Here is a 27,461-nt window from a genome sequence, read left to right as displayed (position 1 = left end):
CCCTCTGTCAGTGCAGCACTCCCTCAGTACTGACCCTCCCACAGTGCAGCACTCCCTAAGTATTGACCCTCCCACAATGCAGCTCTCCCTCAGTACTCACCCTCCAACAATGCAGCACTCCCTCAGCCTTCACCCTCCCACAGTGCAGCACTCCTTCAGTACTGAACCTCCCACAGTGCAGCACTCCCTCAGCCTTCACCCGCCCACAGTGCAGCAATCCTTCAGTACTGAACCTCCCACAGTGCAGCACTCCCTCAGTACTCACCCTCCAACAGTGGAGCACTCCCTCAGTACTGACCCTCATAAAGTGCAGCACTCCCTCAGCACTGACCCTTTCACAGTGGGGCAATCCGTCAGTATTGACCCTCCCACAGTGCTGTACTCCCTCAGAACTGACCTGACCACAGTACAGCACTCCCTCAGTACTGACCCTCTGACAATGCAGCACTCCCTCAGCACTCACCCTCCCACATTGCAGCACTCCCTCTGTGCTGACCCTCCCACAGAGCAGCACTCCCTGAGTGCTGACCCTCCCACTGTGCTGTGTGAGTTGTTTCAATCAAGACTGGTGCCCAGAGAGGGAGGTTTCAATGCTTAATCATTGAAATCGGTGGAAATTATTTTTAGGCTGAGGGGAACAAGACTTAGTTCCTCAAATCCTTTCTTTTGCAATAACACACAGTACAAGAATCTCTGTTTAATTAAATTCTATTTAAACATTGCTAGGAAAGGATATCTCCACACACTCTGCACTCCCTCAGCACTCACCCTCCCACAGTGCAGCACTCCCTCAGTACTGACCCTCCCACAGTGCAGCACTCCCTCAGTACTCACCCTCCCACAGTGCAGCACTCCCTCAGTACTGACCCTCCCACAGTGCAGCACTCCCTCAGTACTGACCCTCCCACAGTGCAGCACTCCCTCAGTACTCACCCTCCCACAGTGCAGCACTCCCTCAGTACTCACCCTCCCACAGTGCAGCACTCCCTCAGTACTCACCCTCCCACAGTGCAGCACTCCCTCAGTACTCACCCTCCCACAGTGTAGCACTCCCGCAGTACTCACCCTCCCACAGTGCAGCACTCCCTCATTACTCACCCTCCCACAGTGCAGCACTCCCTCAGTACTCACCATCCCACAGTGCAGCACTACCTCAGTACTGACCCTCCCACAGTGCAGCACTCCCTCAGTACTGACCCTGCCACAGTGCTGCACTGCCTCAATACTAACCCTGCCACAGTGCTGCACTCCCTCAGTACTCACCCTCCCACAGTGCAGCACTCCCTCAGTACTCACCCTCCCACAGTGCAGCACTCCCTCAGTACTCACTCTCCCACAGTGCAGCACTCCCTCAGTACTCACCCTCCCACAGTGCAGCACTCCCTCAGTACTCACCCTCCCACTGTGCAGCACTCCCTCAGTACTCACCCTCCCACTGTGCAGCACTCCCTCAGTACTCACCCTCCCACAGTGCAGCACTCCCTCAGTACTCACCCTCCCACAGTGCAGCACTCCCTCAGTACTCACCCTCCCACAGTGCAGCACTCCCTCAGTACTCCCCCTCCCATAGTGCAGCACTCCCTCAGTACTCACCCTCCCACAGTGCAGCACTCCCTCAGTACTCACCCTCCCACAGTGCAGCACTCCCTCAGTACTCACCCTCCCACAGTGCAGCACTCCCTCAGTACTCACCCTCCCACAGTGCAGCACTCCCTCAGTACTCACCCTCCCACAGTGCAGCACTCCCTCAGTACTCACCCTCCCACAGTGCAGCACTCCCTCAGTACTCACCCTCCCACAGTGCAGCACTCCCTCAGTACTCACCCTCCCACAGTGCAGCACTCCCTCAGTACTCACCCTCCCACAGTGCAGCACTCCCTCAGTACTCACCCTCCCACAGTGCAGCACTCCCTCAGTACTCACCCTCCCACAGTGCAGCACTCCCTCAGTACTCACCCTCCCACAGTGCAGCACTCCCTCAGTACTCACCCTCCCACAGTGCAGCACTCCCTCAGTACTCACCCTCCCACAGTGCAGCACTCCCTCAGTACTCACCCTCCCACAGTGCAGCACTCCCTCAGTACTCACCCTCCCACAGTGCAGCACTCCCTCAGTACTCACCCTCCCACAGTGCAGCACTCCCTCAGTACTCACCCTCCCACAGTGCAGCACTCCCTCAGTACTCACCCTCCCACAGTGCAGCACTCCCTCAGTACTCACCCTCCCACAGTGCAGCACTCCCTCAGTACTCACCCTCCCACAGTGCAGCACTCCCTCAGTACTCACCCTCCCACAGTGCAGCACTCCCTCAGTACTCACCCTCCCACAGTGCAGCACTCCCTCAGTACTCACCCTCCCACAGTGCAGCACTCCCTCAGTACTCACCCTCCCACAGTGCAGCACTCCCTCAGTACTCACCCTCCCACAGTGCAGCACTCCCTCAGTACTCACCCTCCCACAGTGCAGCACTCCCTCAGTACTCACCCTCCCACAGTGCAGCACTCCCTCAGTACTCACCCTCCCACAGTGCAGCACTCCCTCAGTACTCACCCTCCCACAGTGCAGCACTCCCTCAGTACTCACCCTCCCACAGTGCAGCACTCCCTCAGTACTCACCCTCCCACAGTGCAGCACTCCCTCAGTACTCACCCTCCCACAGTGCAGCACTCCCTCAGTACTCACCCTCCCACAGTGCAGCACTCCCTCAGCACTCACCCTCCCACAGTGCAGCACTCCCTCAGTACTCACCCTCCCACAGTGCAGCACTCCCTCAGTACTCACCCTCCCACAGTGCAGCACTCCCTCAGTACTCACCCTCCCACAGTGCAGCACTCCCTCAGTACTCACCCTCCCACAGTGCAGCACTCCCTCAGTACTCACCCTCCCACAGTGCAGCACTCCCTCAGTACTGACCCTCCCACTGTGCAGCACTCCCTCAGCACTCACCCTCCCACAGTGCAGCACTCCCTCAGTACTCACCCTCCCACAGTGCAGCACTCCCTCAGTACTCACCCTCCCACAGTGCAGCACTCCCTCAGTACTCACCCTCCCACAGTGCAGCACTCCCTCAGTACTCACCCTCCCACAGTGCAGCACTCCCTCAGTACTCACCCTCCCACAGTGCAGCACTCCCTCAGTACTCACCCTCCCACAGTGCAGCACTCCCTCAGTACTCACCCTCCCACAGTGCAGCACTCCCTCAGTACTCACCCTCCCACAGTGCAGCACTCCCTCAGTACTCACCCTCCCACAGTGCAGCACTCCCTCAGTACTCACCCTCCCACAGTGCAGCACTCCCTCAGTACTCACCCTCCCACAGTGCAGCACTCCCTCAGTACTCACCCTCCCACAGTGCAGCACTCCCTCAGTACTCACCCTCCCACAGTGCAGCACTCCCTCAGTACTCACCCTCCCACAGTGCAGCACTCCCTCAGTACTGACCCTCCCACAGTGCAGCACTCCCTCAGTACTCACCCTCCCACAGTGCAGCACTCCCTCAGTACTCACCCTCCCACAGTGCAGCACTCCCTCAGTACTCACCCTCCCACAGTGCAGCACTCCCTCAGTACTCACCCTCCCACAGTGCAGCACTCCCTCAGTACTCACCCTCCCACAGTGCAGCACTCCCTCAGTACTCACCCTCCCACAGTGCAGCACTCCCTCAGTACTCACCCTCCCACAGTGCAGCACTCCCTCAGTACTCACCCTCCCACAGTGCAGCACTCCCTCAGTACTCACCCTCCCACAGTGCAGCACTCCCTCAGTACTCACCCTCCCACAGTGCAGCACTCCCTCAGTACTCACCCTCCCACAGTGCAGCACTCCCTCAGTACTCACCCTCCCACAGTGCAGCACTCCCTCAGTACTCACCCTCCCACAGTGCAGCACTCCCTCAGTACTCACCCTCCCACAGTGCAGCACTCCCTCAGTACTCACCCTCCCACAGTGCAGCACTCCCTCAGTACTCACCCTCCCACAGTGCAGCACTCCCTCAGTACTCACCCTCCCACAGTGCAGCACTCCCTCAGTACTCACCCTCCCACAGTGCAGCACTCCCTCAGTACTCACCCTCCCACAGTACAGCACTCCCTCAGTACTGACCCTCCCACAGTGCAGCACTCCCTCAGTACTGACCCTCCCACAGTGCAGCACTCCCTCAGTACTGACCCTCCCACAGTGCAGCACTCCCTCAGTACTCACCCTCCCACAGTGCAGCACTCCCTCAGTACTCACCCTCCCACAGTGCAGCACTCGCTCAGTACTCACCCTCCCACAGTGCAGCACTCCCTCAGTACTCACCCTCCCACAGTGTAGCACTCCCTCAGTACTCACCCTCCCACAGTGCAGCACTCCCTCATTACTCACCCTCCCACAGTGCAGCACTCCCTCAGTACTCACCATCCCACAGTGCAGCACTACCTCAGTACTGACCCTCCCACAGTGCAGCACTCCCTCAGTACTGACCCTGCCACAGTGCTGCACTGCCTCAGTACTAACCCTGCCACAGTGCTGCACTCCCTCAGTACTCACCCTCCCACAGTGCAGCACTCCCTCAGTACTCACCCTCCCACAGTGCAGCACTCCCTCAGTACTCACTCTCCCACAGTGCAGCACTCCCTCAGTACTCACCCTCCCACAGTGCAGCACTCCCTCAGTACTCACCCTCCCACTGTGCAGCACTCCCTCAGTACTCACCCTCCCACAGTGCAGCACTCCCTCAGCACTCACCCTCCCACAGTGCAGCACTCCCTCAGTACTCACCCTCCCACAGTGCAGCACTCCCTCAGTACTCACCCTCCCACAGTGCAGCACTCCCTCAGTACTCCCCCTCCCATAGTGCAGCACTCCCTCAGTACTCTCCCTCCCACAGTGCAGCACTCCCTCAGTACTGACCCTCCCACAGTGCAGCACTCCCTCAGTACTGACACTCCCACTGTGCAGCACTCCCTCGGCACTCACACCCACAGTGCAGCACTCCCTCAGTACTGACCCTCCCAAAGTGCAGCACTCCCTCACCACTCACCCTCCCACAGTGCAGCACTCCCTCAGTGCTCACCCTCCCACAGTTCAGCACTCCCTCAGTACTCACCCTCCCACAGTGCAGCACTCCCTCAGTACTGACCCTCCCACAGTGCAGCACTCCCTCAGTACTCACCCTCCCACAGTGCAGCACTCCCTCAGTACTCACCCTCCCACTGTGCAGCACTCCCTCAGTACTCACCCTCCCACAGTGCAGCACTCCCTCAGCACTCACCCTCCCACAGTGCAGCACTCCCTCAGTACTCACCCTCCCACAGTGCAGCACTCCCTCAGTACTCACCCTCCCATAGTGCAGCACTCCCTCAGTACTCTCCCTCCCACAGTGCAGCACTCCCTCAGTACTCACCCTCCCACAGTGCAGCACTCCCTCAGTACTGACACTCCCACTGTGCAGCACTCCCTCGGCACTCACACCCACAATGCAGCACTTCCTCAGTACTGACCCTCCCACAGTGCAGCACTCCCTCAGTACTCACCCTCCCACAGTGCAGCACTCCCTCAGTACTCACCCACCCACAGTGCAGCACTCCCTCAGTACTCACCCTCCCACAGTGCAGCACTCCCTCAATACTCACCCTCCAACAGTGCAGCACTCCCTCAGTACTGACACTCCCACTGTGCAGCACTCCCTCAGCACTCACACCCACAGTGCAGCACTCCCTCAGTACTCACCCTCCCACAGTGCAGCACTCCCTCACCACTCACCCTCCCACAGTGCAGCACTCCCTCAGTGCTCACCCTCCCACAGTTCAGCACTCCCTCAGTACTCACCCTCCCACAGTGCAGCACTCCCTCAGTACTGACCCTCCCACAGTGCAGCACTCCCTCAGTACTCACCCTCCCACAGTGCAGCACTCCCTCAGTACTCACTCTCCCACAGTGCAGCACTCCCTCAGTACTCACCCTCCCACAGTGCAGCAATCCCTCAGTACACACCCTCCCACAGTGCAGCACTCCCTCAGTACTGACCCTCCCACAGTGCAGCACTCCCTCAGTACTGACCCTCCCACAGTGCAGCGCTCCCTCAGTACTCACCCTCCCACAGTGCAGCACTCCCTCAGTACTCACCCTCCCAAACTGCTGTGTGAGTTGTTTCAATCAAGACTGGTGCCCAAAGAGGGTGGTTACAATGCTAAATCATTGAAATCGGTGAAAATTATTTTTATGCTGAGGGGAACAAGACTTATTTCCTCAAATTCTTTCTTTTGCAATAACACACATTACAAGAAGTCTGTTTAAATAAATTCCAATTAAACTTTGTCATGAAAGGATATCTCCACACACTCCGCTCTACCTCAGTACTAACCCTCCCACAGTCCGGCACCCCCTCAATACTGACCCTCCAACTGTGCAGAATTCACTCAGTACTGACCCTCTGACAGTGCAGCAATCCCTCAGTACTGACCCTCTGACAGTGCAGCACTCCCACATTACTTACCTTCTGACAGTGCAGCACTCCCACAGTACTGACATTTAGACCGTGCAGCACTCCGTCAATACTGACACCCGACAGTACAGCACTCCATCAGTACTGACCCTCTCACAATGCAGCACTCCCTTGGTACTGACGACCTGACTGTGCAGCACTCCATCAGTAATGACACCAGGGATTATCGACATGGACCATACAGGCAGAGACCTGTATTGGGAACTCTGTCGCCTGAGTTTCAGCCTCTGAGGTGACGGGGAGGAGTCTAATCCCACGGAGCCAATGGAGAAGCTTCATGACTACAGCTGCCCAAATATGAGCTGACAGATCATCACATGGTAAACGTTTTGCTGAAATCACAAAACATTCTCGATCTTCTCACTGATTACCCACTTCCTCATTTTGTCTCACAGTGACACATCAACCCTTTCTAATTAAATACACAGAGGGAGCAGCACAGGAAGAGGTCATTCAGCCCAAGCAGAGCGTGTGGACAGTTCCTCCCCAGGCGAGCAGTCGGACAGGTCCTGGGTAAGTAACAGAACGATTGGAATTCACTTCCACAACCAACACCATCCTTTTTTGATGTTGTGACTTTATAAAGACAGATTCCACTGAATGATGCCTTTGAAAGATTTCTACTGATTATTGAGATCTGGGTGTGAGGCTCAAGTCTGTTGTACAGAACAGCTTTCCAGCTCAAGGGATGATGGAAGTGCAGAGACATGAGCTTTGGGACGTCTTGAGGTGGTGAAAGGTGCTATAGAAATGCAAATCCTTCAATGTTTTTCTTTCTTAAAGCCTTGTAACTCTCTGCAGAGCACCTATCAACCCATAGAGAATTAACTTAGTCTGTCAAGACATTGTCCAAAAGCAGTTCTGATCTCTTGAGAGCTGTCGGACAAGAGGTGAGGTCTCATTAACTCCTTTCTCTTTCAGAGTTTGAGAGTCAGAAGCTAATGAAATATCTGGGAGTGGACAATGATCGGGAAATCTTACGTCCTCCTGTCACTTCTCCAAGGTAATAACATCGTCAGCTCGGACAGATTTATGGTGAACGGTCTTTTTAAAAGATCATTCTTATTGAGCTGTGATTGGGAACCGATTCAGCAGTGAGCCAGTGTACAAACTCACACCAAGTCCCATTCACCCATCACCCCTGTGCTCACTGATATACACTGATTCCCTGTCTGACAGCAGAATTGGAGGAGAGCAGAGTTCTCAGAGGGTTTTAGGGTTGGAGGAGGTTACAGGGATCAGGAGTGTAGAGGGGGGATGGTGGGGTAAGTAATCGATGATGAGAATTTGAAATTTGAGTCATTGCTGGACTGGGAGCCAGTGTAGGTCAGCCAGTGACAGGGGAGCGATTGGCTGAATAGAGAATGAGGGATAATAACTGGGGAATGAGGTCTATCCTGATGCTAGGACTCGGATAACATTGTCCTGAAATTTTGTGTCTTTTGCTGATCTAAGTCAGGACTTCCCATGAAGACAACACAGCAGATGCTAGAATAGACAGGCTGTTCAGTGTCACACTTCCTGTCCATTCTCACCATGCTAGAAACTTCAATAAGGGAGCAAGATAACTGAAAGAGAGAAGAAAGGCAAAGCTGTCCGTGTGTAAAACTTTCAAATAGTCTGAGTTATCATGATTGTCTCTGATCTGCTGCAGAGTTTAAATTTCACAGAATCTGAGCACTTTGCAGCTCAGAGAGAGACCATTGACTCACTGCCTGAAAGGGCGGTGGAAGCAGATTCAGCAGGAACTTTCAGAAGGGGAACTGGATAAGTACTTGATGGGGACATTTTGCAGGGCTGTGGAGGAGAGAGCAGAGGTGAGAGTGGGACTAATTGGACAGGTCTTTCAAAGACCCAGCACAGGCTCGATGGGCCAAATGGCTTCCTTCTGTTCCGGATCATTCTACAATTTGACAAATTAAGCCCCACATCAGTAACTCTTCAGGCTCCCGCTTCAGGGATGGATCTTTGAGAAGGACAGGGAACAAGAGGTTTCTGGTATCATTTTCATATTTCTTGACATTTTCATAAGTGTATAGATCTGTTGAATATTTAAGTCTCTAAAGCGCAGAGGTAATCTGCTGTTACGCCCAGATCTTGTGGTGGTAACCTTGTCTGGAGGTGTCTTTAATTGCTCACATTAATCTGTGGAATTGTCATTCTTGGATGTTGTCCCTGGTTTCAATTGGCATTTTACCCTTGATGCAATTGGGGAGGCTTTAAACTAACATGGCAGGGGATGGGATCCCGAGAGGAGGTTGACCAAAGGGAGATGCACAGCCAAAATTAGAAGAGAGAGCAAATGAACCTGGAAGGCAGAGAAATTATTGGCCAGTTAAGGCACAAGATAGCGTGGCAAAGTTGTATTGTAATTATTGTAATGCAAGGAGTCTGACAGACTTGCATTCTCCTGCAGGTGTGATGTTCCAGCTCCCTTGAAATTGCCAATATTGTTGAAACTTTCTGCATATTTCAATGTTATGTCATGAACTGAGGTGATGGATTAGTTTCTGAGACTGGGACAGACATAAATCCATTGGCTTTCGGCCAGACCTGACAATCCTGGCAGTGGGTGGGGACAGAAAATCCCACCCCTATGGGACATTTTCAGTTTATTTGATGTGCCCAGAGAGATCAATAAAGACTTCAATCCACAATTTATTGGCAAGCCACGTCAGGATATGTGTGAGAGGTGGAAGATCGATCACCGCTCCTCGTCTCGCCGTGCACATCATCGCCATTTCCTGGTTTGTCAGTCACCACATGTATATGTTCCTGATGGGATAGCGGATGCTCATTCTTATTGCTTGAAGGTTCCCCGTTGTGTAGGTTCTGTTTGGATCAGCGCACGGCTCTTTGTAGCTGCATCAGCCTTTGCTCTAGTGCCCTGCCGATGTCAATGGCCCTTTCTGCCACAAGCCTTGCAGGATTGGTGGAAAGCTGGGCCTTTCCTTGGTGCCTGCAGAAGGCCACACCTTCCACATGTCTCACTAGGTTTGGATGTTCTAGTGAGTGTGTCAACAATTGATGTTGTACTGAGGACCTGTAAGCTTCGTTGACCTGCGAGGATCACTTCGTATTTATGTCCATCCTTGAGTAGCTCTTCAATGCTATAGGTTTTGGTCTTATCTAGCAGATCTTTCTGGAAGGCTTCCATGGGAGTGGATGCGATCACCAACTCAACAACTCTGTCTGCAGACTCTGTGTTTGAAATCACAGTGCGTACCCTTTTCTCCACATCGACTGATGAAGTGGTCTATGGATTGTGTAGGCTGATGAAATGACATAAACTCTAGTTGATGAATATGGACTTTAACCTGATTCTGAACCTATCTTCCAATATCGTCCATACCTATTGGGGATCCTTTCACTCTTCTGCTTTTAATCCTGACTTGTTCAGCCTGTGTAGACCTTCATTCCCAATCGCAAGGTGAATTTTTATGACTTGCTCGTCTGGTTCAGTCACACCTGAATCAGGAAACCAGAGCTCTGTACGCTGTTTAAACATTCTGAATTCAGATAGTCAGTCAGCTACATCGCAGTTCAAATTGGGGAATTTAGTGGACATTCTGACAATATTCCTTTGACCTTCCTTCTCCTACAGGACCTGGGATGAGTGTCGCTTTAGCCCCTTTTGTGCGCTTTTCCGAAGCTCAGCCCACGAAGACGGGTTGTGGCAGGAACACACCACGGAGTAATGGAGTCTTTCTTTTTTATTCAATTTGCTGTTCAGCAATCTCGAAGCCGCCCGTTATAATCACTAACTTCTCTGGCCTGATTTTTATAATGGTTTTTGTGTGTTTGACTCTCCCTCGCTCACTATCGATCCAGCCCACACCCTGGTCATTCGCCTTCCCTGACTGAGCTAACCCGCTGCTGGTCCTGGCGATACACACTGTCCCACTCACTGACCTACAGGCCGTGTGCTGTAATCTCACCACGAGGGATCCGTCTGCTCCCCAGCTCTTTACTTGAGCTCTTTCCCATCACTGTGTCTCCAAAGGTTTCCTGAACAGTCAGTACACTGCGATTTTAACCCTCTCTGATGCTGTGACTCTGTTGTGGTCTGACCAAAGCGTCAAGGGTCATCTCATGCCATGTAGCTCGATCTAAGGCTGTTCACCACGTCATACCTGTACTGAATCTTGCTGCCAGAATGTTTGGCCACTGCTGATCACCATGTTGTGTTTTTATAATGATATAAAGGCACCAGCCACTAATACGGAATTGGGTAAATACATTGTGTGTTCATTTATTTAGAATAGGGACATGAGAACAGATATACAAGGATTGACAGCTGGGAGACACCTGCAGCCAAACCGTGTGAGCTGTGTTCTGCTCACAGGCCAAAGTGAAACTTGGACTGGATGCTGTTACCATCCCAGCTGATGTACTACTGGGCAAGTCAGATCCCAGTGTGGAACTCAGCTTGATAGGTCCTAACTTTTATTTTTTATTTAGGAATGTGGAGTGCGGCTACTGAACAGAGTCACAGGAGTCATCTGATGAACTTCTAACAAAAGAATAAACCATTTATTAAACTGGGAAAGACAAACTATATTACGTTACTCCTTCACCCATACCTATACCTTTGCAGATTCATAAGTGGAACACAAGTTACAATAACTATCTTATACTCTCGTGTTCACACTAAGTATACAGTTCATGCAAACCAATAGACGACCTGGGGTCAGGGACACCACATTCTGAAACCAAGTGACAGAACCCACTTGGAACAAATGCTGCGGGTCCCTCCTCAACTGACTCCAGACACTTCTTACACCGTGAGGCAACTGGTCTAACGAAACTGCTTCTTTCACATGAGGGTTTCCAATCTCTCCTCGTCAAGTGCTCTCTTTGGAATCTTCTCCAACATGACACTTTCACTCAGACACCTTCCACAAGGCTCCACTTTCACTATTTCAAACTCTCCTTCCCATGTTGCTGCCCCCTGGATCGCCACGTGCATTCAGCCTTCCTTCCACGCCCTGTCTCTCCAATGCTCAGCCGTGTCAATGGAACACCATGGCTTCACATGGCCATAGTAATGAGTCACCAACCTGTGGTGTCTCCTAGGATCTTCTGGCTTCCAATAAGCCTTTGTTGCTTCAGGTCTGTGTCCTTTTGCTTTTCTCTTTTAGTTTGGATCCCTCCTCTGCTCATCAATCTTATCTTGACTTAACCGGACATTTTCCAGATTCCTGATCTTCCTTGGAGTAGAAGGTCTTCTTGGGCTCTTTCTCCTGTTCCACTCGATGGCTTTGGCTTCTTCTTTACTTTGGGACTGACTATCTGTCCCCGTCCTATGCTGCTTCTCCTGGCAACTCGTTTCAACCGACCTGAAAGTACATTTCTGTGTTTCTCTGTCTCTATGGGTCCCTCCCTATGGATCACTGTTGCTAGGCAACAGAACAGTTTCTTACACCTTGTGTTTGTTTTGACTTTCCTTCAATAGACATCAAACCCCATTAGATTGCTGGCTTCTATAAAAATGAATCCAAAACTCAAATTTCCCCCTTTCTTAACACACAAATACAGAAATCAAACTAAACTTGAACTTAAAGTTCTAACTTATCCCTAGCACACACAAATACACATAGAACTTACTTAAGCTATCCCCAGTTCCTGATATCACATGACACACTTCCCCTCGAGTGATGTCATGCTGCTGTCCCTGAAAGGCATATTACAACAGTGTTATCACTGGGCAGGTGATGTGTGCCAGGCAGACCAAGTCCATGAGAGAAAGATGGTCACATGATCATAATGATTTTGCAATTTGTATTTACTATGAGATGTGCGCACTGAATTCACTGGCAATAAGTACACCAAGACCTTTAGAGATTTGAAAATTAAATTAAAATACTTGCTCTCAAAATAAATGATTTCAAGCACGTACATAACACTACAATTAACAATATAATAATTCTTAAAATTCCGAATTAATCTGACTCCCAGTTACACTCCCTTTAAGGCAATGGACCAAAAATGGACTTTATATTTAAAACAAACTCAGCAAGTTAACACAATATAAAAGCAATACCCTGCACAGTGGAATTCCAAGTGGCTTTTCCCCAACTTCAGTTCCGTTGGATAGCAAGCTTGTGCACAAATGCTAGAGGTTTCATTACGACTATATCACACACTCGTGTTAGATCATACATGGCATTCTGACACATAGCCTTTCATTCTCCCTGATAGATATATATTTCTCTCTTTGTAACATGAAAATTCTATTGTTCCATATGTTTTTGAAACTGTATCCTCCTCATAACAAATTCTTTCGTGGTGCCCATATTGCCAGGAGCCTTTGAGAAAAATAAACACATTCCTTAGTCTTGCTTATCTGGCTTGTTGTAAACAAGCTAAGATTCCTTTGAAATCCAACAACCCCTTCATTGATATAAAAATGCAAATTCTCTTCATACCTTCCATGCTAAGCAGCAACCATGTTTCCTCAATAGCATGTCAAGCACCTAGATCCTTTGGATAATTTTAAACTGACAATCTAATTAACTCCAAATGTACTTAAATCACATGCAGACCCATCATGCGTACCCCCATAAACCTACTTCACAATGTACTATAAAATATTATGAAAATTATTAAACTTTCATCACAATAGGAACCACGGCCTTAGATATTGAGGATCTAGCACGGCTAGCCTAATTAGTGATTCATGACGGTGATAATGGAGGGATTTCTGAAGGCTCCTAATCCATTTTCCTACATTATAAATCAGCAGTGAACTCACTTCAATTAGTGCGTCTTGTAGACACTGTGTTGGGTGGGAGACTGGCATCACTAAACAGGTTCCTGAGGGCCATGAGCCAATGTAGAATGAACTTGTCCACTCCTGTGTCCAGGATTCTCTTCGATCTGTTGTGAAACCTTGGGGCGTTCATTGTGTGATCTGTAGATTGTCCAGACTGCAGCCACTGTGCCCCAGTGATGGAGGGGGTGGATATTGAGTCTAGTGGATTGACAAAACATTCAGAGTTAAATATTGATATTTCTCTCCCTAGTTGGACTACCACAAGTGTGGAAAGGCGACACTCCACGAGAGGTGACAGCGCAGGAAGGTTCGTGTGTACAGATTCCGTGTCATTACAGCTACCCATCATATTTAGTAGCGAGATCACATGTCGGAATCTGGTATATGAGAAGGATTTGGGAAACATGGAATGAATGGTCTATAGCCTTTCACTCCGAGGATCACAATCACGAGTCACCACGGTTCCTCCATCGGACCCGGCTGTCTGGAGACCTGAAAGATGGCGACTGTTCTCTGATTATAAACAACATCAGACGGGAAGATGAAGGATATTATTTATTCAGAACAGATTTTGACAACAGGAATAGATACAACAACCGTCCTGTAACCCAGCTTCACGTTTCTGGTAAGTGCTGTGTTATAATTACTCAACAATTCACATTCAACACTCAATGGGAAATAATAGTGTTTGATGTGCTTGTTTTTTGGCCGTGTTAACCAGCGTCACGATTTTTAATGATTTGTCTATTTCTGCTCCCAGATCCATGAGCTTATTGTGTGTGATTGAATCCACATCATAGCTGTAACATAAACCGAGCTGAGGGCTGATGACACCTCCCCCCTGAGCGAAGTGTCTCCTCCCCACTACACCTTCCACCCCTCACACTGTCCGTGTAAACCCCCGTCCCATCTCCAGCCTCTCTTTCCCCTCCAAAGTCGTTCAACATGTTTCCATCTCCCGAATCCGTTCCCATCTTTCCCGGAACTCCATGTTTGAATCCCTCCAATCAGGTTCCCACCCCAGCCACTGTGCTGAAACAGCTCTTATCAAGGTCACAAATGGCATCCTGTGTGACTATGACAAAAGTAAACTTTCCCTCCTCCTCCTTCTCGATCTGTCTGCAGCCTTTGACACGTTCGACCACACCATCCTCCTCCAACACCTCTCCACTGTCGTCCAGCTGGGTGGGACTGCTCTCCCCTGGCTCCATTCTTATCCATCTCATCGTAGCCAGAGAATCACTTGCAATGGCTTTGCAGCATCATCTGAACAGTGTTAGTTTTCACCTGTCCACTGAGGATCCCCAGCTCTACCTCACCACCATCTCTCTCGACTCCTCCACTGCTGCTACATTATCAGGCTGCTTATCCAACATCCAGTACTGGATGGGCAGAAATTCCCTCCAATTAAATATTGGAAAGACTGAAGCCATTGTCTTCATTCCCTGCACCAAACTCTGTTCCCTCGCTACCAACTCCATTCCTCTCCCTGGCAGCTCTCTGAGATTGAAGCCAATCTGTTCACAGCTTTGTTGTCCCACTTGATCCTGAGATGAGCTTCCGGCCTCATATCTGCGCCCTCACTAACACCGTCTATTTCCACCTCCGTAACATCGCACGACTTCACCCTGTCTCAGCTCATCTGCTGCTGAAACCCTCATCCACGCCTTCATTACCTCCAGACTCGACTGTTCCAACACACGCTCTACACTCCATAAACTTGAGGCCATCCAAAACTGCTGACCACGTCCTTACTCACACCAAGTCCCATTCCCTTATCACCCGCTCTGCTCGATGACCGAGACTGGCTCCTGGTCAAGCAAAGTCTCAATGTACAAATGTTTGAATATTTTTCCTCCCCATTACAGTAAACCTCACCTCTTGCTTCAGCCATGGCAACCCTCCCTATCTCAGGAGCCTCCTCCAGTCCCTACAACCCGTCCTATCTCTGCAACCTCCTCCAGACCCGATAGCCCTCCCTATCTCTGTAACCTCCTCCTTCTGCAAAAACTTCCCCATCTCTACAAACTTCTCCAGTCCTTACAAACTTCCCTACCTCTGAAACCTCCACCAGCCTCTTCAACCCACCCTAGCTATGCCGTCCGTCCAGCCCGTACAACTCTCCCCATCCCTGTAAACTCCTCCTACCCCTGGAACCCTCCCTATCTCTATAATCGCCTCCAACCCCTACAGCCCTCCCAATCACTGTAACCTCCTCTAGACCATACACCCCTCCCTATCTCTGTAATCTCCTCCAGCCGTACACCCCTCCCTAATTCTGTAGCCTCCTCCAGCCCCTACAACACTCCCTTCTCTGCAACCTCCTCCAGGCCCTACCACACTCCCTATCTCTGTAACCTCCTCCAGCCCCCACAACCCTCCCTATCTCTGTAACCTCCTCCAGGCCCTACCACATTCCCTATCTCTGTAACCACCTCCAGCCCATACACCCCTCCCTATCTCTGTAACCTCCTCCAGCCCCTGTTTCTCTCCATCTCCCTGTAACCTCCTCCAGCCCTTACCAGCCTCCCTATATCTGTCATCTCCTCCAGGCCCTACAACCCTCTCTATCTCTGTAACCTCCTCCAGCCCTACACCTCTCCCTATATCTGTAACCTCCTCCAGCCCCTACACACCTCCCTATCTCTGTAACCACCTCCAGCCCGTACACCCGTCCCTATCTCTGTAACCTCCTCCAGCCCCTGCATCGCTCCATCTCCCTGTAACCTCCTCCAGCCCCTACAACCTTCCCTATCTCTGTAACCTCCTCCAGTCCCTACAACCCTCCCTATCTCTGTAACCTCCTCCATCCCCTACAACTCTCCCTATCTCTGTAACCTCCTCCAGCCCCTAGAACCCTCCTTATCTCTGTAACCTCCTCCAGCCCCTACAATCCTCTGAGATCTCTGCACTCTTCTAATTCCGGCCTCTTGAGCTACCCCCGATTCCCATTGGTCTGCCATTGGAAGCCTTGCCTTCTGGTGCCTGGGGCCCCGAGCTCTGGAATTTTATCTCTAAACCTCTCCCCACCTCTCCCTCTCTCTCAATCTCTCTCTCTCTCACTCTCTCTCTCTCACTCTCTCTCTCTCTCTCGCTATCCCTTTTATCCCTCTTTTAATATTCTTCATAAAACAACAACATAAGAACATTAGAAATAGGGACAGAAGCAGGCCATTCGGCCCCTCGAGCCTGCTCTCGCTGATCTGGTTGTGGCCTTAACTCCATTTTCCTGCCTGTCCCCCAAACCCTTGACTCCCTTGTCGATCAAAAACCTGCCTCACTCAGCCTTGAGTCTATTCAATGGCCCAGCCTCCACTGCTCTCTGGGGAAGAGAATTCCACAGTCTAGCGCCCCTCTGAGAGAGGGAATTCCTCCTCATCTCATTCTTAAATGGGAGAGCCCTCATTCCCAAACTGTGCTCCCTGGTTCTAGATTCCCCCACGAGGGGGAAACATCCTCCCAGCATCCACCCTGTCAAGCCCCCTCGGAATCGGATATGTTTCAATAAGGTCACCCCTCATTCTTCTAAACTCCAATGGATACAGGCCCAACCTGCTCAACATTTCCTCACAGGACAAACCCTATAATCCCAGGAATCAGCCCAGTGAAGCTTCTCTGAACTGCCTGTACACAATGATCCTGTTACAATCTCACTAACGCCCCGTGCAGCTGTTCGAAGACTTCCCTCCTTTTATACTCCATCCCTTTGCAATAAAGGCCAACATTCCACTTGCCTTCCTCATTCCGTGGTGTTCCTGAATGCTGACTTTCTGTGATTCATGTACAAGGACACCCAGATCCCTCTGTACTGCATTCTGCAGCCTCTCTCCATTTAAATAATATTCTCTTTTTCTATTCTTCCTGCCAAAATAATTTGTTGCAGTCCTCCTCAGTATTGACCATCCCTCCAATTCAGCCTCATCTGTAAATATCGGGTTCAGTGGATCCACAAACCATCCAGAGTTAAATATTGATATTTCTCTCCCCAGTTGGACTGTCACAAGAGTGGAAATATGACACTCCACGAGAGGTGACAGCACAGGAAGGTTCCTGTGTACAGATTCCATGTCATTACAGTTATCCATCGTGTCTGGAAAACCAACCGCGAGGTGGAGTCTGGTTTAATAACGAGAAACAGATTCCTTTTGCTCCCATTGCCTTTCACTCCAAGGATCACAATCACGAGTTACCACGGTTCCACCATCGGACCCGGCTGTCTGGAGACCTGAAAGATGGTGACTGTTCCCTGATTATAAACAACATCAGACGGGAAGATGCAGGACCTTATTTTTTCAGAATAGAATTTGACAATGGTCCGAGCCATAACTATTACCCTGTAACCCAGCTTCATGTTTCTGGTAAGTGCTGTGTTATAATTACTCAACAATTCACATCCAACACTCAATGGGAAATAACACAATCTGTGATGTTTACATATTAACACAAAACACAGCTTATTATAACACACTGTCTGATTCTCAATAACCTGGTGATAGCTTCCAGTTCAGTCCTAAAGCAAACTCTAATACTCACTTTAATATCAATGATTAAATGTTTTGACTGTGTCCATCAAAGTTATCAGGTTATCCACTCCCATCGATCTCTCTAATCCTGTCCAGAAGACTGACATATCGACTGAAGAAAGATTCATATTTCTATAGCACCTTTCACCACCTCAGCATGTACCAAATCACTTTACAGCCAATGAGCTGATTCCTGAATAGTAGTTACTATTGTAATGTGGAAAACACAGCAACAAATTTGTGCACAGCAAGCTTCCACAAATTGCAAAGTAACAAATGGCCCTGAATGATGGGGTAGTGCACTCCAATCTCTTGTCTGCTCCTCCACCCTTACCCACTATGATCAGTTCAAGTGTCTCGGAGTGAACGTGTATTAAGCTGAGAGACAGAAACACCAAAGTCTCAAAGCAGGAAATTCTCTCCTGATCATTGTAATCTCTCAGATCTGATATCATCCTTGTAAAAGTGCTTTCTCTTGTGGGACTGTGATTTCTATTTGAACTGATGCTTCATGTTATATTTCTCTAAAAGGATCCATTCTCTGTCTGTTAGATTTCACAGATAAACCCACGATATTCCCTGCTGAAATTATTGCCGGAAAGCGTGTGGATGTAAGCTGCACCTTCAACACAACGTGCAATGGAACAGCAGCACCTGTCTTAACCTGGGACACTCCCACTGACGTACCTGGATCAGTCTCAAACACTGTAACTCAGCATGGTGTCACTCTGACCTATACTTCTGTTCTGACCCTTATCCCATCGCTCAAACACCACGGACACACTCTCAGCTGCAGAGTGAGATATCCATCTGTTTCATCAGAGTGGACCCTCGTACTAACTGTGCAAGGTAAGTGCAGACACCCTTCATTCTACATCAGCACTCCCTCAGCGCTGACCCTCTGACAGTGCAACCCGTTCTAAGTATCCACATTCTCAGACCTCTCAAAATGCTTCACAGTCGATAGAAGTTAACTGATCTTTAATTGATTATTGCTGAATGAAGAGACAAGCTGTCTAAACTTTACAGCTCGCACACATTATTCTCCATGGCAACACCTCCTCCAATCAGAGACCACTTGCCAATCAATCAGCAATCTCTTCCCATTAAATATAAATTGTTGTTCACTTCCTGTTGGTAAACCTGTGATCTGTCATGTTGAGTCCTGCCCTGACATCTGAATATCACAATGAACAGAACAAGTTCCAACAATGAGCTGTGGTTGGTGATTCCTCACGTTACATCCAGGGACACTGGAGACTATCAGTGTGTGCCAGAGAATGAACATGGAGCAGTGGAGGGTTTCATAACCATCACTGTGGAACGTGAGTGTACACAGACTTCAACAGCTCTCTCAGATTCAAACACTAAACAAACACACACAATTATACAAACCTAAATAGACACTCGCAGACACACAATCCCACATGTATGAGCACACAAAAGGACACACTCACAAACAAACACACTCACACATTCTCCCCCCGGGGTTACCTGACCTCCCTCAGTGCTACACCGGACAGTTGACATGGATTCTGGGAATTGTGTTCCCTTTCAAGTTTATGGAAGAACCTGGAAATTGCAAAGTCTATTACAGACACTCAGATGCGCAGAGATTCTCACAGATACTCTCTGCCTCTCTAACTCTCTATCCTCCTTTAAAAAGCTTCCTGAAACCTAACCCTTTGACCAGTCACCTGTCCCAACTCCTCCTTATGTGATTCTGTGTGAAATGTTGTTTGAGTATCTGACAGTAAGAGAAAGATGGAGAGGTTTACGAAGGAATTTCTGTTGGTGAAAAGCTTACATCATGTTCTCACCTTTCCAGAGCCCATTTTGCACATGATGTCCAATGTCCTTGTTCATAATGGGGATTGCCTATGTAAACGTCACGCTGCAGTTACACTCTCCCACCAGTGGTGGCACGGTAGCACTTAACCCTTGCATCTCCCTGCTTTTCAAGCAATTTCACTTCCCAATTTGCTACTACTCACCTCAACCACTCCCTGTGGGAGTGAGTTCCACATTCTCCCCTCTCTCTGGGTAAAGATTGGAACTGGTTCTTAAGCAGGGCGTGTAAGTCCGTGGGGGAGTCCATCACGATCCTGCCCGATTCACACACGCATCCGAGATGGATTTCCACCCGGCGCTAAACGTTTCCAGAATTTTCTACGGCACAATCCTGTACACAGCGATGGAGAGAAACATTGGACAGGGAGTCAAACAGCACAATGATCCATTCTCAGCAATGTTACACGCTAAGGGGAAAGTTCAGATTGTCCACTCTTGGAGTGTTTACAATGAAAACATTCATTCCACATTGAATCCCAGTGGATGGGTCAATATTACAGCAAATGTTGCAGTGATATGAAGCTTGATTGTTCAGCCAGAGTGAGAGATTGAAAGCGGAGAGTCAGTGATGATTTCTTTCTGTGTGTTCTCTAGACAGTGGAGGAGAGATTCTGCACGTGATCCAGATCCTGGGAATACGAGCTGTGATATTCCTTGTGGCTGTGGTTATCACTATCGCTGGAGTCTGTGTCTGGGAGGGACAAACAGTGAAAGGAAGTCGACAGACTGTTTAAAGCTTTTGTACAGCAACAATCTGGTCAGTGAGTGCTGACAAATAACGTGTGATGTTGGGTTAAGTTGTAATGAAACCGGTCAGTGTCCTGGTTAGAATCAACTTCGTATCAGAGAGGCATTCCAGCACAGTGGGAGCCCATTCAGCCCATTGAGTCCATGCTGTCTCTCTGTAGATTAATCCACTCAGTCCCATTCTTCCTGCTCTATCCCCGTAACCCTGCAAGTTTATTTCCCCTCAATTGTCCGTCCAATTTCCTTTTGAAATCGTTCATCGTCTCTACTTCCACCATCCTCGTAGGCAGCGAGTTCCAGCTCATTACCACTCGCTGTGTAAAAAAGTTCCTCCTCACATCCCCCCACTGTCAAAAACCTTCAATCTGTGTCCCCCAGTCCTTGTACCATCAGCTAATGGTGACAGCTTCTCTTTGTCTACCTTATCTAAACCCGTCATCATCTTGTACACCTCGATCAGATCCCCCCTCAATCTCCTTTGCTCCAAGGAGAACAATCCCAGCTTCTCCAACCCAACTTTGTAGGTAAAATCCCTCATCCCTGGACCCATTCTGCTCAATCTCCTCCCCACCCTCTCAAGGACCCTCACTTCCTTCCCAAAGTGAGGAGAACAGAACTGGACAAAATACTCTAGCTGTGACCTAACCAGAGCTTTATAAATGTTCAGCATAACCTCCCTGTGTTTGTACTCAATCCCTCAATTTATGAAAAGCTTATTCTTTCCATCAGCACAAACAGCAATTTCCAAACGGACTCCCATCAGCAGACAGAGTGCAATGAAACATCGGCATGCCTGCTTCTTAATGTACGGAGAGAAACCTGGAACGAGAGATTCTCCTTCTTCTCCTCAGCAAGCTGAAACTTTTCCTTATACCTGGTGCTCCCAAGTCCTGCTGTGTGGACACATCATAACCACGGCATTGTCTGGCTGTGTGCAGCCAACATGGTCGAATAGGAATGAACAGAAATGGGACGTTGCTAAACTCTGTTCTCTGATTGGAATGTGCTTTCTGAATGCTGCACCTTTTTCATGCTGCGATAGATTGTAAGAAGCATTTGGGTTATGAATAAAATTACATTGATTAACACAAGTGATTAAAATGCTCAGGTTGTTCTGTAGTTATTTATAGATTAAAATTCTTATTTTGCTGCAAAATTCTAGGCTCCAACACATTATTTCATGTTGTCACATTTTCCAATCAGATGAATTCCTCTGCCCACCTTTATAACAGAAATTTCCAATGTAAACATGTCACATTGTAGTTGCACACACTTTCCTGTGGGTGGTGTGATATGAAGGCTGCCTTGCTGCTCAGAAACAGTGAGAAATATTCCTGTTGTGTGCACGTACTTCATGTGTGCATGAGACACAGGCATCAGATGCAATTTTGTGCAATTTGTACAATGTTCTGCAGACAGTGCAGCACTCCCTCAGTTCAGACCCTCTGACAGTGCAGCACTCCCTCAGTACTGACCCTCCGACAGTGCAGCTCTTCCTCAGTTCAGACCCTGTGACAGTGCAGCACTTCCTCAGTTCTGACCATCCGACAGTGCAGCACTCCCTCAATACTGACCCTCCGACAGTGCTGCACTCCATCAGTACTGACCCTCCGACAGTGCAGCTCTACGTCAGTTCAGCCCCTCTAACAGTGCAGCACACCCTCAGTTCAGAACCTCCGAAAGTGCAACACTTCCTCAGTTCAGACCCTCCAACAGTGCAGCACTCCCTCAGTACTGACCCTCCGACAGTGCAGCACTTCCTCAGTACTGACCCTCCAACAGTATAGCACTCCCTCAGTACTGACCCTCCGACAGTGCAGCACTCCCTCAGTACTGACCCTCCAACAGTATAGCACTCTCTCAGTACTGACCCTCCGACAGTATAGTACTCCCTCAGTACTGTCCCTCCAATAGAGCAACACTTCCACACTACTGATCCTCCGACAGTGCAGCACTCCCTCAGCACTGGGAGTGTTGACCTACACTATGGGACTGAATTCCCTGGAGTGAGACTCAGACCAGTGATTTAGGTAGGGTTGTGTGGGCTGGAGGAGGTTACAGAGATAGGGAGGGTTGTAGAGGCTGTAGGAGGTTACAGAGTTAGGGAGGGTTGTGGAGGCTGTAGGAGGTTACGGAGATAGGGAGGGTTGTAAGGGCTGGAGGAGGTTACAGAGATAAGGAGAGTTGTAGAGGCTGTAGGAGGTTACAGAGATAGGGGGGGTTGTAGAGGCTGTAGGAGGTTACAGAGATAGGGAGGGATGTAGATGCTGGAGGAGGTTACAGAGATAGGGAGGGTTGTAGAGGCTGTAGGAGGTTACAGAGATAGGAGGGTTGTAGAGGCTGTAGGAGGTTACAGAGTAAGGGAGGCTTGTAAGGGCTGGAGGAGGTTACAGAGATAGGGAGGGTTGTAGAGACTGTAGGAGGTTACAGAGATGGGGGATGTTGTGCGGGTTGGAGGAGGTTACAGAGGTAGGGAGGGTTGTAGGGGCTGTAGGAGATTACAGAGATGGGGGCGGGGTTGTGGGGGCTGGAGGAGGTTACAGGGATAGGGAGGGTTGTAGAGGCTGTAGGAGGTTACAGAGATAGGGAGGGTTGTAGAGGCTGTAGGAGGTTACAGAGATGTGGGGGTTGTGGGGGCTGGAGGAGGTTACAGGGATAGGGAGGGTTGTGGGGGCTGGAGGAGTTTACAGAGGTAGGGAGGGTTGTAGAGGCTGTAGGAGGTTACAGAAATAGGGCGGGTTGTAGAGGTTGTAGGAGGTTACAGAGAGAGGGGGATGTGGGGGCTGGAGGAGGTTACAGAGATAGGGGGGTTGTGGGATCTGGAGGAGGTTACAGAGTTAGGGAGGCTTGTAGAGACTGTAGGAGGTTACCAAAATAGAGACTGTTGTAGGGGCCACAGTAGGTTACAGAGAAAGGAAGAGTTATAGTGTGCAGAGGAGGTTTTAGAGTTCAGGAGGATTGTAGGGGCTGGAGGAGGTTACAGTGATTGTGAGAGTTGTGGGGTCTGGAGGAGGTTACACAGATAGGGAGGGTTGTAGGGTCTGGAGCAGGTTACAGAGATAGGGAGGGATGTAGGATCTGGAGGAGGTTACAGTGATGTTGAGGGTTCTGGGGCCTGGGGCAGGTTACAGAGATAGGGTGTGTTGTAGGGGCTGGAGGAGGATACAGAGATAGGGAGGGTTGTAGGGGCTGGAGGATGTTACAGAGATAGGGAGGATTGTAGGGGCTAGAGGAGGTTACAGAGATAGGGAGGGTTGTAGGGACTGGAGGAAGTTACAGAGAGAGGGGTTTTTGTAGGGGCTGGAGGAGGTTACAGAGATAGGGAGGGTTGTAGGGGCTGGAGGAGGTTACAGAGATAGGGAGGGTTGTAGTGGCTGGAGGAGGTTACAGAGATAGGGAGGGTTGTAGTGGCTAGAGGAGGTTACAGAGATAGGGAGGGTTGTTGGGGCTGGAGGAGGTTACAGAGATAGGGATTGTTGTAGGGGCTGGAGGAGGTTACAGAGATAGGGAGGGTTCTAGGGGCTGGTGGAGGTTACAGAGATAGGGAGGGTTTAAGGGGCTGGAGGAGGTTACAGAGATAGGAGGGTTGTAGGGGCTGGAGGAGGTTACAGAGATAGGGAGGGTTGTAAGGCCTGGTGGAGGTTACAGAGATAGGGAGGGTTGTAGGGGCTGGAGGAGGTTACAGAGATCGGGAGGGTTGTAGGGGCTGGAGGAGGATTCAGAGATAGAGAGGGTTGTAAGGCCTGGTGGAGGTTACAGAGATAGGGAGTGGCTGAGGAGGGATTGAAAACAAGAATGAGTATTTCAGGGGAAATGACAGAAGGAAATGATATTGAATTCATAGAGGGCGACAAATATTACAGGCACGAACATAATAATATCAAACTGCGGAAGAGACCAGTCTATCTGGGTGGTAGACGTAGAGTCATGTGCAAGAAACACCTCACCCAGAGGGACATCTCTTAGCTTACCTTCGACAAGGAGAAGAAGTGACTCAGCTGCAGACAGAGCAGCAAAGTCAGAGTGAACAAGACAAGTCGCAATTTCATCTGGGAGCTTCCCATCTCTGCCTGTCTCTTCTGATCTTCTGGCTCTGCTTTGATGCTTTGGTTTGTAACTAGAGGAGTTACTGTTCTTTATACCTGAAACACTTGAAGAGGACAGCCGGGGGTGGGTAGCTGTGTGGTATCACACCCATTTCTGGATATTGCAGTGTCGATGTTCCCTGTCCCACTGGCCTGGGACCAGCAGTAAGGTCACTGGGATATTGACTGTCTGGCACCGAGAACTATCAGTCCCTCCACAACGCCCTTCACCTTGTGCAAATATGTGTTCATATTGACGCAACACAACATAGCAAAAACATAGGGGCTGGTTCTTATGTCGGCAAATCAGGTGAAGCGCAGGCCCCCTAACCCCTTCCTCCTCTCATTGCTCCTCCTTCCTGACAGACACTTACTATTTTACAAATTGTGTGCGTTGCTTTTATTTTGGACAAGGGGACTCGAGGGGGAACTGATTTACGCTGAGGTTTAGGGGTTAACAGCCATGTCATGTGTTGATCGGTCAGTGTTTACCATGTGGAGACTGTCTGTCACCAGCTTTGTTAATGGTTTATGCAGGAACATTGAAGGGCATGAACGTTCTTGCTTTGTATGGAACAAGTTACCAACTGGGTTTAGACATCGACTCAGACTCACATCAGCATAAACTGCCTTCTGACAGGTAAGTTTCTTATTACATGAGGGTAGGAGGCCATTTGGCCCCTCGAGCCTGCTCCACCATTCAAAAAAAGGGTGAACTCAATTGTAAAGTGCTCTGGGACATCCAGAGATCATGCTGTACAGAAGAGATTTGACAGGAGCAACAAGTGTTTTACTTACAGGAGAATGAGTCCCCAGGTTTGTAGAGTCAATCCTGTCAGATGAATGACTAACTGGAGACACTTCAGGGAGCTGATCTAATTCTGGAAATGTTCAGTTTACCAGGATCGGAGGAGAGATGATCTTCCTCTCCTGACTGCATCGGACAAGAGGTGAACTGGCTCTGGGAGGAGGGTCAGTGTTAACCCAGTGTTTCTGTGTTTGAGGGAGATGTGAAACTGGGGAAGTCACGTGGTTTTTTGGTGTGGTAACTCCATGTCTTTATTTGGTGCAGCACTCATTTAGTTCATGTCGTTGTTTCAATGCTACAAAACCACAGCGCATTCTGGAGTATTTCTGCCTGACCTGCTGTCAGATACACACAGTCTGGCAGAGAGGCGGAAAAGTGGGCCCTAGCAACGTGTGAAACTGTGAACTCAGCTCAGTCAGAATGCACACACACACACACACAAACACTCTCACACACAGACACACACACACACACTCACACACACACAAACACACACACATACAAACACACACACACTCACAATCACACAAACACTCGCACACACACACAGACACACACACACAGATACACACACATACAAACGCACACACTCACACACACAGACAGACACACACACGCTTACACACACACACACACACATGCACACATACTCTCAAACACACTCTCTTTTGCACACTCTCTTTCACTCACACACATACACACACAGTCTCTCTCTCACACACACGTTCCCTCTCACTCCCTCTCTAAAACGTACAATCTCACTCTCTCTCAAACATGCACACCATCTCTTTCTCACACACTCCCTCTCTCAAACACACACTCACACACTCTCTCACATACACAAACACTCTCTCTCACAGACACACTCTCTCTTTTGCACACACACTATCTCACACACACATTCTCTCTCTATCTTTCTCACACATAAACTCTCTCTCACTCTCACACACACATTCTCTTTTTCTCACACACACTCTCTCTCTCACACACACAAGCTACCTCCCTTTCTCACGCACACATATTCTACCTCTCTTTTGCTCTCACACACACACTTTCTCTTTCACTCTATCCTTCTCTCTCTCACTCATACACACCCTCACTCTCTCACACATACATTGTGTCTCTCTCTCACACACACGCACTCTGTCTCTCCGAGACCGTTTTGAGACAGTCTCAAGGTTTCAGCTCAAAATGCGGCTGGACTCTCCCTAGTGAGGGAGTGCTGAGGGAGTGCTGCACTGTCAGAGGGTCGGTATTGAGGCTGTGCTACACTGTTGGAGAGTCAGTACTGAGGGAGTGCTGCACTCCCAGAGGGTCAGTACTGAGGGAGTGCTGCACTCCCAGAGTGTCAATGCTGAGGGAGTGCTGCACTGTCAAAGGGTCAGTACTGAGGGAGTGCTGCACTGTCAGAGGGTCAGTACTGAGGGAGTGCTGCACTGTCAGAGGGTCAGTAGAGAGGGAGTGCTGCACTGTCAGAGGGTCAGTAGAGAGGGAGTGCTGCATTGTCAGAGGGGCAGTACTGAGGGAGTGCTGCACTGTCAGAGGGTCAGTAGAGAGGGAGTGCTGCACTGTCAGAGGGTCAGTACTGAGGGAGTGCTGCACTGTCAGAGGGTCAGTAGAGAGGGAATGCTGCACTGTCAGAGGGGCAGTACTGAGGGAATGCTGCTGCCGTTTTTCAGATGATGTTTGAAATTAGCAACATGCCTCATGTATGATTATATATCATCAGCTCAAAATAAATAGATTATTCCCGTACGTTTCACTTTACTGTAAATTGTTTGCAGTTTCATTTCCTTAGAAACCAGGCTTGTGTGATCACTATTTTTAAATAACGTTCATAATAAAGATGCAACAATACACACACACACACACAGGTACACACACGACACACACACACACACACACACACACACACACAGACACACACTCACACAGGTACATAGACAGACACACACTCACTCACACATGTTCACCCAAACACAGACACACACACAGACACAGACACACACACACACCCTCACACAGGTACATAGACAGACACACACTCACTCACACATGTTCACCCAGACACAGACACACACACAGACACAGACACACATACACACACACTCACAGATACACACACAGACACACACACACACACACTCACAGATACACACAAACACACGTTCACACAGACACAGAC

General features: G+C 49.5%; 2 protein-coding genes across 5 annotated transcripts in view; one reads left to right on the top strand and one right to left on the bottom strand.

The window, feature by feature from the left end:
- Positions 1-6,705, bottom strand: part of LOC121274071 (sialic acid-binding Ig-like lectin 13) — a 43,989-nt gene extending 37,284 nt beyond the window's left edge. For 2 of the 3 annotated variants that reach the window (XM_041181209.1, XM_041181213.1), the window contains exon 1: positions 6,479-6,705. The gene's annotated coding sequence lies outside the window, so the exon portion shown is untranslated. The remainder of the gene's footprint in view (positions 1-6,478) is intronic. The other variant, XM_041181215.1, reaches the window with a different exon arrangement.
- A 164-nt stretch (positions 6,706-6,869) lies between these two features.
- LOC121274070 (sialic acid-binding Ig-like lectin 12) lies at positions 6,870-21,474 on the top strand. Of its 2 annotated transcripts, XM_041181207.1 has the most exons (7): positions 6,901-7,000; positions 7,409-7,490; positions 13,513-13,887; positions 17,252-17,620; positions 18,338-18,634; positions 20,231-20,393; positions 21,113-21,474. In XM_041181207.1, the coding sequence occupies exons 2-6, from the start codon at positions 7,451-7,453 to the stop codon at positions 20,368-20,370; spliced, it is 1,221 nt and encodes a 406-aa protein (XP_041037141.1). In that variant the 5' UTR covers positions 6,901-7,000; positions 7,409-7,450; the 3' UTR covers positions 20,371-20,393; positions 21,113-21,474. The 2 variants fall into 2 exon arrangements, with proteins under 2 accessions (XP_041037142.1, XP_041037141.1); XM_041181208.1 differs by lacking the exon at positions 7,409-7,490 and having other exon boundaries at positions 6,870-7,000.
- Positions 21,475-27,461: the final 5,987 nt, after the last annotated feature.

This window comes from Carcharodon carcharias (genome assembly GCF_017639515.1).
Source record: "Carcharodon carcharias isolate sCarCar2 chromosome 29 unlocalized genomic scaffold, sCarCar2.pri SUPER_29_unloc_24, whole genome shotgun sequence".
NCBI classification, from domain to species: domain Eukaryota; kingdom Metazoa; phylum Chordata; class Chondrichthyes; order Lamniformes; family Lamnidae; genus Carcharodon; species Carcharodon carcharias.
Note: the sequence above shows the minus strand (reverse complement) of the source record. Positions and strands in the feature narration are given on the sequence as shown.